General features: G+C 43.7%; 1 protein-coding gene across 1 annotated transcript; it reads right to left on the bottom strand.

Annotated features, from left to right (window-relative positions):
• Positions 1-1697: 1697 nt before the first annotated feature.
• Positions 1698-11146, bottom strand: serpinh1a (serpin peptidase inhibitor, clade H (heat shock protein 47), member 1a). The gene is made up of 5 exons (XM_089017280.1): positions 10965-11146; positions 9199-9818; positions 4395-4493; positions 3938-4170; positions 1698-3869 (listed from the first exon to the last, which is right to left on the bottom strand). Exons 2-5 carry the CDS (start codon positions 9791-9793, stop codon positions 3567-3569), a joined length of 1230 nt encoding a protein of 409 aa, XP_088873406.1. The 5' UTR covers positions 9794-9818; positions 10965-11146; the 3' UTR covers positions 1698-3566.
• Positions 11147-12252: the final 1106 nt, after the last annotated feature.

Genomic DNA, 12252 nt, shown 5'->3' with positions numbered 1-12252 from the left:
TAATGCAGAAAGAGGACATACAGTAGATCAAGGCAGTAGTCTTTACCCCCCACAACACCTTGAAATAATACTGCATAACAGGCATTGTTACCTAAGTGACCGTTATAATGACAAAACGCCCTGTGCCATCGGTATAAACAAAAGTTCCAACTGTCAGTATGATTTTAATGGACTCGAACCATTTTTGTAACCTACCGTTTCGGGTATTTATTTGTATGACAAAAGCATACCTGATCAGCAGCACAGTTTAATAAAGATGGGAGTCATGTATTAATTAATGTATTATTGTAGTTCTAGGGTGGAGACAGTTTCGTAGCTCCGCACTTTGGCACTAATTGACCATGATAAACAAGTGTATCTCATGAAGTGACCAATGGTTGTAAAAAAACAGTATACATATTAAGAATGGGTTGTTATCGAGAGGACATCAATGCCAGTGCAAATCTTGCGCGTCTAAGTGTTCAGACTATTGTTTCTTGACAAACCTGTTTTTACAAGAGGGTTTTATTACTTTTTAGTGTCAGGGTCGTGGAACATGTGCACGTTCCGAGCTGAAATGACAAATCTGTTGAAATAACGTGAAATAATGATACAGCATGAATGCACATCAAACCATTGTGCATGGAACCGTGGAGCTATTATGGGGAACAAAAAGAAGCAAAACATGTTTCCGCGTGGGACGGACTCATTTTCCAACGCCGACTCTGCTGTAATGTCGTGTGAATATCGAGTTTAAATCGCGTCTCTTAAAAAATTAAACAATGACCAACACAATACAACTCCAAGTAATATTGACGCCGTAGTTTCAATGAGGTCAATGAGGTTGTCATTGCAGCCGCCCCAGCTTTTACCATTTTTCTTTTATGTCGTCCGTTTAACTGTTACTCACAAAATTCCGCGATGTAGTAGGAGACGACATAATTCTCTTCACACCAGTCGAGCGTGGAGGTGGGTAGCCCCCAGTATCCTTGCCTGTCCAACGAGGGAGCCATGATGGAAGCGGGAGGAGGTTGTGTGGCCACTAACGGAATTGTAGTCCCATTCCCGGCGACCGTCCGCGGCCTATTGGAGCTCGAGGCGCCCTCTTCCCCAGAGATGAGGGGCACATGCAAACCAGTGCCGTTTGTTGTCTGTGACGTTTTTCTATCACTGTTTGGTGTTTTGGATACCCTCTAGTGTCATTTTAAGTATATTACATCGCAGTAGCGGTTCGTGGAGTTCTCGTGTGTGTGTGTGTGTGTGTGTGTGTGTGTGTGTGTGTGTGTGTGTGTGTGTGTGTGTGTGTGTGTGTGTGTGTGTGTGTGTGCGTGTGTGTGCGTGTGTGTGCGTGCGTGTGTGTGTGCGTGTGTGTGTGTGTGTGTGTGTGTGTGTGTGTGTGCGTGTGTGTGTGTGTGTGTGTGTGTGTGTGTGTGTGTGTGTGTGTGTGTGTGTGGGGCATAATCGGGACCGATTTGTTTTAAAATAATTCACACAAATACATCGACGAGTTCCATGTCTTTAAGATCCATTAATATTATGGTGATGTTCTTTCCCCCCACAAATTTCAAAATTGAAAATTTCAAGATAATAAGTCACACAACGTTCACGAAGGGGAAGAGCAATTTCTCTTGCGACCACCAGGAGGAAGTATTGGTATATCCATTTAAGTATCGTGAGCTATCACCAATTTTTCATTTAAATTGACAGTCAAACATGAGCCTTTATCTAATGTTTTAGTATGTTTATTGAGCATAAACCAGGAAACAAAATACATTGTAGTTTTTTCCCGTGAGGAGTTTGTTTTGCATTCTTTTCCTCCGGCTCCCTTTTCGATTCCGTTACAGCAGTATTGGATTGGATTGGAATAGGCTTTAATAGTCTCACATTGGAGAAATTTACATTTCAAAGCAGCAAAGTGACGAAAGTAAGAGAAAGGGAAAGCAAGAAGTATTGAAAGAGCATTTTTTTGCTTTTTCCTGAAGTTAATATTTCTTCTTTTCCCTTCGGCTTTTCCCTTCAAGGGGTCGCCACAGCAAATCAGTGACCTCCATCTTTAGAGGTTTGATCCGCATGTTTGTTTTGGCCAAGCTTTTATGTCGGATGCCCTTTCTGACACAACCCTCTGTATTTATTTTGGGACCGGCACAAGAAGACTTATGTCCCTTTGTGGCTACAGAACAAGCAACTCGCTCAGGAGTTAATATTTCATTTGTAATATTCCTTTGTTCTTCCTGGAATCACATGCCAACCTCTGGCAAAGCAAATAAAGAGCACATTTATTTCAACAACAAATACGCTTTTTAAGCATCATGTGAAGTGTATGGCTTCACCATTGGAAAGTTGTCTTATTTTATGATTATAGACATCCATTTTCTAATCACATGTCCTCACTCGGGCCACGGACATGCATGATGTGATATGAGATAGTCGCTCATGGTGCACTTGCCTGACTTGTGTGAGGACAGAGTGGGATCGGTTGCGACTAAGTGACGGTGTGATTGAGGATGGTTGTTTGTCTCTACGTATGCCCTGTCATGACCTCCAGTGAGTGACATCAGGACCTCTAACCACAGGACTTAATGTCTGGCCACCACAGCGCTCAGCAAAATATTGCTTTTTCTTTCATTTGTTCCTACTTAATTGCAATGAGTGTGATGAAGATCGTTCTGGTAATGTGTGAATTTGATGGTATGATAACAAATGATGACTGCACAGCCGCCCATGGTTACCCCTCATTGAGGTGTTCATGAAGTCACAAAACTATGCTTGTTATGATTAGCATATTCTGTATCACATAGTGTGAGCTCTTGGAAAAATGTCTTAACTAGAACGTAGAAACACCTCTTTGTTCAAATTCTCATGAAAACCTGCATTCCACAAACATGCCTAAGGCTAAACTCCCTCAACAAACGCAGAAACCTTGGATGCATAATCGCGGAGGAGATGCCTGCACTAAATAGGTTAAATATAATAATATTTTTTTCTTCTCATTCCTGTTCATTCCTGTTCTTCGAAAAGTTGTGACAACAACGGAACACTTGATGATCTTTTTTTCAATTCTAATTTTATTTGACAGGGATAGCTGTCATCTATCCAATGTGAACCAAATCAAATTCAATAGGAGGGGCAAAAGTAAGAACAGTCATCCTCCACACGATACCCTTTTCATAGGTGGTTAAAATTAACAACATTGATAACCACATCAGTAACCATATTAGCCTGGCATAATTAACGGCCTTTCATTGTGCTTGTTCGATTCAAGTAGTTTGTCATTTTTACAGCATTAAACCAAATGTTACAGCCTGAATGGATTCTGTGAACGACAACACATTACTCTTCAGATGCTTGCGGAATGGTATCAGTGTGTGACAGGAATGTACTTATGTAACTAACTAACTTATTCTCTCGCGCGCACATTCTTTCAGCAATGCATACACACACACACACACACACACACACACACACACACACACACACACACACACACACACACACACACACACACACACACACACACGCGCGCGCACACACACACACACACACACACACACACACACACACACACACAAAGACAAGTGAGGATGTGGTTATAATTCATCTCTCATCTTTTCACCTTTTGGCCTCACCATCCTGCCAATAAATAGGACGGAGTTTGTCTTCTGGTCCTTCACCAAGAAGATGAAAGGATGGTCGACGTAGAACAGTTTGGGCGACTTTAACTTGTCACTGCTAAATATGGTGGTGTTCATCTCATTTCCTTCTGTGGACAGCTCCATCGTTGCTGCATGGAAGACACTCGCCAGGTAAAGATCTTTTTTTCCAGACATGTTGGACAGGTCCGCTTTGGATTTGTTCACTGCCTCTGTCAGGCCCAAGTTCTCAAGATGTTTCTAAGTGGACAGAGTGTGTAAGATGAACTATGAAATATTTCTATTGTAGTTCTGAAGTTGACTCTTACCTGCAAGTTATGGCTGACTTCCATGCTAACTCTGGGCAAAGACAAAGCCACTGCTGTCTGCTGTAGCTTGCTTAGCCAAATATCCAGCTGTTTCTTGTTCAACAGCTTCTCAACTCTGTCCAAATTTTCCACTTGGTGCGGCATGATGAAGACCAAAGTAGATTTCTTATGAGCCAATGGCAGGCTCAGAATTGACAGCTTATTGGTTACGTCCTCATAAAAGTCAAATAAACCTAAAAAAGTAAATTGGTGTAGTCTAAATATCCTTCATCCAGCATACATTTGGTTGCTTCAACAACACTTAAATATGACTTTACCATTTTCAAACATCTGCTTTTATTTTGGAAAACATTGTGTAGTTTCTGACAAGTTACAGGCCACACTGGCAATAAAATTATAATTAATTTAAGTTGGTGCATATTTTGCAATTCTACAGCACCTACAAATGCTAGCCTACCTGTGCGGTGCATCATTTCGATCGAGACAGTGTAGCTATGGGAGGCCATGAATCCACGGTTGTCAACCATTTTATGATGGAATTCCTCATCCCAGTGAGCTGAGAAAAAAATATCGACGAGGGTCAATCAATAAATAAGATTAATTTTTCAGTATAAGTAATTCTAATGCAGAGAGAGGCTAACTTTCATTTTTTTTAAACATCATCTCCCAGCACTCACACACTTTTTCCCCATCTGTGTACAAGCTTCCATATCCCCCTCCCAAAAAAATGATTGGACTGTTGTCTCAGCCTCTCACTCATAGCTCTTGACGTCATCTCCACTTTCAAACTTTGTCCCAAATACTGTGAACTGCTGAGGCAGGTCAAGAAAGACATATGTGGCCCCAACAGAGGATGTACTTCCTGAGGCTCCTAAAGAAGTATGGCCTGCCACAGGAGGTACTAAGACAGTTCTACACAGCAGTCATCAAATCAATCCTGTGTTCTTCCATCACGGTTTGCTTTGGGACCGCCACAAAAATGGACAAAATACGATTTCAACGGACAGTGAGGGCGGCGGGAAAAAAAAAAATCATTGGCACCACCCTACCCACTCTCGAGGACTTGCACACTGCAAGAACCAAGACAAAGGCACGGAAAAAAATGCGACTGGACCCTCAACACCCTGCTTATCTCCTTTTCCAGCTACACTCCTCAGGCAGACACTACCGATCGATGTGCACCAAATTCAGCAGACGTTTAAACAGATTCCTACCCCTAGCCTTTAACTCTCTAAACAGTAACCCAACGAAACTGTATCGTGCCTCTTTGCAATTTTGCACATACCCGTGGAACAGCATCCTGGTATAACCAATGTAGTTCTAGCTCTGTACTCACTCACACCACTGTTACGACCAATATAATCTCCAGCTAGCACTAGACACTTTGAGGCGCTCAAGGACATCTGCATAAGTGCACACGTGTTGTACTACAAATACAATGACTGATCACTTTAAAATGATTCACTGATTTTCTGCACCAACTGTTATCATATTTCATTCTACCACTGATCACTTTAGCTCTGCTTTATACTTTGGACAGTGGTTCCTGAGAAGTACCACTTACCTTCCATGCTTATTTGTCATGTTTTTTTATTTTTTATTTATGATGATACTAGAGCAGCGTGTTCTACTGGAGACAAATTCCTTGTGTGTTCGACACACTTGGTCAAATAAAGATGATTCTGATTCAGATAAGAAAAAACATCCTTACAGCCTAGACCTTGCACCTTTCAGACATTTACCTCATTGGTGCCTTTAAAGCGTTCATGATAGAATAAAGAATAAAGATGGCGCCCCCCTGTGTGGCTGCCTCCGCAGCAGCTCTCTCCCTTTCTTGCCTACTTTTTCACTTCTTTACTTTCCCGTTTTTGTTTTGCCTAATCTCGTTCCATAAACCTACGAAGAGGAGATGGGCATCTTTTCTTTTGCTCATCGCCGTTATTTTTTACTTTTTCATCGCTCCTGTGAACGGGGAATCCACGCGCACGCGGAATCCCATTGTTTACAGTCGAGACCAGCTACTAGCGTGGCGGGCTAATAGCGGACTAGCGGCCGCCGCACCAGACATCCCCGATGAATTGAAGAGGAGGAAACGAGGATGTCGGGCCGGGAAAGATCGCCGCAAAAGAACGAGGAAATACCGACACGTTCTCCCGTCCGTCATCATGGGGAACGTGAGATCGCTCCCAAATAAAATGGACGAGCTGGCGGCGCTAACGCGACATCAGAGGGAGTACCGGGAAGCCAGCTTGCTACTCGTCACGGAGACATGGCTTTCGGCAATCACTCCGGACGCCCATGCAGAGTTGGAGGGCTTCCAACTCGTACGAGCGGACAGAAATGAAGGCAGCGGTAAGCAGAAAGGAGGGGGGATTGCTGTATTTGTGAATGACAAATGGTGCAATCCTGGGCACATCACGGTGAAGGAAAAACTTTGCACTCGGGACATCGAGCTGCTAGCCGTTAGCCTCCGGCCGCGTTACCTGCCACGGGAATTCTCACACGTCATAGCCGTGACGACGTACATTCCCCCTACGGCAAATGGCGGCGCTGCCTCCGATGCCCTCATATCTGTTGTAAACAAGCTGCAAACCCAGTCCCCCAACGCCTTGTTTATCATCTCAGGGGACTTCAATCACATTTCCCTGAAATTCTCCCTCCCAACATTCACACAGTATGTAACTTGTGCCACCAGAGACAATAACATATTGGACCTATTTTATTCAAACGCCAAGGATGCATACAAACCCTCCCCCCTCCCCCCTCTCGGAAGAGCAGACCACAATATGGTTTATCTCCAGCCTGTGTACAAACCCCTTGTCCAGAGGCAACCAGCTGTGACCCGCACGATCAAAAGATGGTCCACAGAAGCTGAAGAAGCTCTGCGGGACTGTTTTGATTCAACCAGGTGGGAGCTCTTTACTGAGATTCATGGGGAAGACATTGACTCACTCACCAACACCATCACAGACTACATTAACTTTTGTGAACAAAACACCGTACCCACCAGGACTGTGCGGTGTTTTGCCAACAACAAACCATGGATTAATCCCGACATAAAAGTCCTCCTGAAGGAGAAGAAAAGGGCTTTTGTGTCGGGCAACAGAGAGGAACTGAAGGCCGTGCAGATCCAACTGAGGAGGAAGATCAGAGAGGGGAAGAAGGCCTACAGGATGAAAATGGAGGAGCAGCTGCAAGCCAGCAATGTCGCTGGTGTCTGGAAGGGCCTGAAAAACATCTCAGGCCACAAAAGCCCAGTGACATTGAACGAAAAAGACAAGGACTGGGCAGATGAACTCAACCGCTTTTTCAATCGGTTTGACAAGACGCCAGCAGCCCCCGGCCCACCGTCAACTTCACCTGTAGCTGCACCTGCACCAACTCTCACTGTGGCCTTACCCTCCCTGCCCCCTCTCACGACCAGCTCTCCACAACCAACATCTGCCCTCCCAACCGTTGCCACACCCTCAGCCGCCACTCTGCCTCCTGGTTCCTGCCTGTCTGTCACAACTGCGCAGGTGAGGAACCAACTGAGGAGGATGCAGGTGAGGAAGGCAGCAGGTCCGGATGACATCAGTTCCCGACTCCTCAAGACCTGCTCCGACCAGCTGTGTGACATTGTCCAGCACTTGTTCAACCTGAGCCTGAAGCTGGGCAGAGTTCCACAGCTGTGGAAAACGTCATGCCTGGTCCCAGTGCCCAAGATTGCCAACCCCAAAGAGCTCAACAGCTACAGACCGGTGGCGCTGACGTCTCACCTGATGAAGACGCTGGAGAGACTCGTCCTCGCCCACCTGCGACCGCTGGCAAGCTCATCGCTGGACCCGCTGCAGTTTGCCTACCAGCCCAGCATCGGTGTGGAGGATGCCATCATCTACCTCCTCCATACGGCGTTGCTGCACCTGGAGAATGCTGGGAGCACGGTGAGGATCACATTCTTCGATTTCTCCAGTGCCTTCAACACCATCCAGCCCAGTCTACTGGGGGACAAGCTGCAGCATGCCGGAGTCGACCATCACCTCACATCCTGGATTACAGACTACCTCACAAACAGGCCACAGTACGTGAGGGTAAAGAACTGTGAGTCGGACAGGCTTCTCTGCAGCACCGGAGCGCCGCAGGGAACAGTCCTGGCTCCATTCCTCTTCACCCTCTACACCTCGGACTTCAACTACAACACCCCAACCTGCCACCTTCAGAAGTTCTCTGACGACTCAGCTATTGTCGGCCTCATTACAGAGGGAGACGATAGGGAGTACAGGGGACTGACAAAGGACTTTGTGGACTGGTGCCAGCAGAATCACCTCCAGATCAACACCGGCAAAACCAAGGAGCTGGTGGTGGATTTCTGCAGGAAACAATCGTCACCTGCACCATTGAACATCCAGGGTTCGGACATTGAGAGGGTGACCTCCTACAAGTACCTGGGTGTTACTCTAAACAATAAACTGGACTGGACAAAGAACACGGATGCCCTAATCAAAAAGGGACAGAGTCGCCTCTTCCTCCTCAGGAAACTGAGGTCTTTTGGAGTTCAGGGGTCACTCCTAAAGACTTTCTATGACTCTGTGGTGGCATCAGCCATCCACTATGGCATTGTCTGCTGGTCAGGCAGCATCACCACCCGGGACAGAAAAAGACTGGAGCGCTTTGTCAAGCGGGCCAGTTCTGTCGTGGGCTGCTCGCTGGACTCTCTAGAGGAGGTGGGCAACAGACGGACGCTAGCTAAACTAAAAGCTATGACGGACAGCCCCTCCCACCCCCTCCTGCCCATCCTGACAGCTCTGGGTAGCTCCTTTAGCCAGAGACTATTACACCCGCGCTGCAAGAAGGAGAGGTACCGCCGCTCGTTCCTACCGACTGCTGTCAGGCTTCACAATTCCCAATGATCACATGTGAAAAAAAAAAACAAAAAAACTGGACACCTGTAAATATGGGTTGTTGCAATATATCTAAATGCATTTCTTGATTCTGCACTATGTACAGTCTTGTTTATAGAACGGTTTTTGCACTTCTACATTTGCACAGTATACAGTTGACATTTTTATTTTGTTATGCTTAGAATATCTTGTTTTCTATCCTTTCACTCCCACCCCAACCCCATCCCTCTTCAATTGCTGCTGTGGACTGCAAATTTCCCCATTGCGGGACGAATAAAGGTATTCTGATTCTGATTCTGATTCTGATTCTGATAGGCACAGAGTTCAAAAGTGGTACGGAGGATCGATGGATGATATTTTGGAAGCAAAATTCATACTTACGTTTGAAAAACATAGCGTTGATGATCATAGCACCGTCAGTCTTTTCAATATCCTTTAAGACCTCTGGGACTTTACCATCAGTGGATTTCGCAGCCCATTCATTGATGGCATTGAGAGATGTTTTCTTATCTTTGAAATTCATTTTGGATTGGTCGCAATTGTAATGTTTTTTGCTGCTCTTCACAAAGGTGTCGGCAAAGTTGACGTTGTTGGGTCCATATAGGCGGTTGCTTATCTTCCAGGTGACGTTACGTGTCGTGGAGTCGCTCACCTCAGTCAGGAGTTCAGCCAAGCCAGAATGCAGTTTCTCGTCTGGTACTTTGGCTGCATTCAGAACAGTTTTTACCTGAGAAGCCGTCATGGCTTTTCCCCCTAGAGCCAATAGACCCAGTGACGAAGCCACCACCACAGGAGAAAAAAGGATATTATCTACATTCTTCTCCTTCGCCATATTTTCGTAAAGACTGAAAGCCAAATTGGCACTGTTGTCAGCCAATGTGGTGGCATGTTGACTCAGCACTTTATCAGCAGAAGCAGCCGTGGCAGCCGATGCTGCTGTAGCCAGGAGGGCCAGTGCGACCACATTTTGCCACATAATGGAGAATCTATTCAGTGAGAACCTAAAAGATAACGAAAATAAAAAGGTGAAATAGTTTGCATGGATTATTTCTCTGCTTATTTTTGAGTATTATTTTCTCTAAGTTACATATGCCAAGTAAATGACACCCAACATTAAAAAGAAAGCAATGCACCTAGTGAAATGTATCCTGCGCCCTCCCAACCACAGTCTTACAGTCTTATCAGTTTGCCTGTTAATCCACCCGTATGCATTGTCTTGAATGTAAGAATCATGATTCTTTATTCTTGAAGTTACAATAAGAAAATAATAAGAAAATAATAAGACAAACAATCATAAAAATTCTGTTGGAATCCATTTAGCAATTTTATGTTTAAAAAAATCATGTTTTAGTGACTGCATTACATTGAATTAATGATAACTTAGAAGATGCAGGAAATGGATATACAGTAAAGTCTCGTTATATCGATATCGGATATATCGATATTCCCGGTTATATCGATACTATTTCTATGCACGCACGGAGAAAATTACATGCAAACAGGGTCGGATACATCGATAGTCCCGTTATATCGATATTTTTTCGGACTCCCTTGAATATCGATATAACGAGACTTTACTGTATTTCAAACAGAACAATTAAGAGCTGCTCCAAATCCTCTGCTCTAGAGAATACAAGTTTTCATTCTGTGATTATATTCCAAAAATAATATCTAGGATACCAGGTTACACATGCCATTTAGGGATCTCTCAAGGCAAGTATTGCATAACAGCCACGTAGACAGCAGATGGGAGTATTTTAGCCAACACTTCAATTTTTTCATTTTATAGGTTGAGAACATCAATGATTATTCCTTTGATGTTTAAGTATATGTGAAATAAGAAAAATAAAGTTGAAATGGAAATAATAAGTCCATTTTTTTCCCATATTCTGCTTGATTACAAGGCTGCAGTGATAATTGTATAGATGCCACACCGTGATACTTTTCAATGAACAATAATGATGATTGCATTTTACAAAAAAAAAAAAAAAAAAACGTTTTATAAGTATGCACAATTCTTTCACTAAAATGGCACGACCAGTGCATATCCCAAATCTGAAATTGAGATCTCTTTTCACATGCCTGGGCAATATTCGGGAGTCGGACACTCCTCACAGTATTCCCCTTTATTTATAATTCTGTCTTACCTTATTAGGCCTTTTGAGTAATTCCACTGATTGTTCCAAAACTGTTTCCAAATGCAACACAAACTATTTCAAAAAGTACTGTATATGAGTTTTTTTCCCTAATACCTGAAGAATAGACTTTTGTGAAAGAGTTGCAGGGATTCTTGGTCAGTTTTCAGTGAACAAAAATCTCTGCACTGGAGTCTGGTTTCCAACATGTCCCGCCCATGTCCCCAAGCGCAATGGGAGAAGAACCCTCCCCCCTGCCAGGCCCTTAAAGCCCTAAACTGCAGATGTACAAGAGCATCTGCAGCTGGTGAACTAAAATGAAACTAATTTCCTGAAATTGACTGATGAGTTTACTTTTATTCCAGTTTCATTTGGCCGCACTGTTTTCCTTTTTTATTTGTATGTTTGTTTGTTTTTCGCAGTGAGAGGAGAATGTTTAGACTGAGGTTTTTAAAATGTGATTTGATTTTTGGTATCAATTTGAGATCAGCCCTCAAATTTGTGAATTATTTTTCTGATGGGAAGCACAGTTCATGGCTTCACAATACTCAACAGCAACATTATGGCAAAATTCCAACCGTGCATAGGAACAGAATGCATAAACTAAAAAATCTGAAATTATATTAATGTATATAATGCAAAATGAAGGTATATACTTATGTTTGTGTGGTCTGCTGAGGTCCTGACAACAAACTCCATAAGGAAACTTATCAAAAGAAAGCAATGCACCTAGTGAAATGTATCCTGCCCCCCCCCCCCCCAACCAGTCTTACAGTCTTATCATAGTTTGCCTGTTAATCCATCCGTATGCATTGTCTTGAATGCAAGAATCATGATTCTTTATTCTTGATTTTACTTTTTAAAAATATACTATTAGCAGTCACGTCGTTAGGTTCAACAATATCCACTTGTATGTATTCATTCATCTTTTTTTTGACGACGATACTAGTGCAGCGTGTTCTACCGGAAACAAATTCCTTGTGTGTTCTACATACTTGGCAATAAAGATGATTCTGATTCTGATTCTGATCTCTGATCTCTGCAAAGAACACAAACGTGTTCATAGTGCCGTATCCTCCCAGCTGGTTCATCCGGGGATAAGAAATATGTCAACTGAACACTCGTGTTGCATATTTCCCACGTATACGACTCCCTCTGTATCCAGATGTAATCTGTGCCCATCCCCCATCGACTGGATTTGCTCTGGGTTTTTCAAGCAGGATATGGAGGAAGTTAGAGAAGAAGCGGATGTGTGTCTGGTAGATCACTACTGTTCTGTAGAGCTTATTCATTTGTGTGG

This window comes from Hippocampus bargibanti, linkage group LG16 (genome assembly GCF_051943395.1).
Source record: "Hippocampus bargibanti isolate YZ-2025 linkage group LG16, ASM5194339v1, whole genome shotgun sequence".
In the NCBI taxonomy this organism is placed as follows: Eukaryota; Metazoa; Chordata; class Actinopteri; order Syngnathiformes; family Syngnathidae; genus Hippocampus; species Hippocampus bargibanti.
Note: the sequence above shows the minus strand (reverse complement) of the source record. Positions and strands in the feature narration are given on the sequence as shown.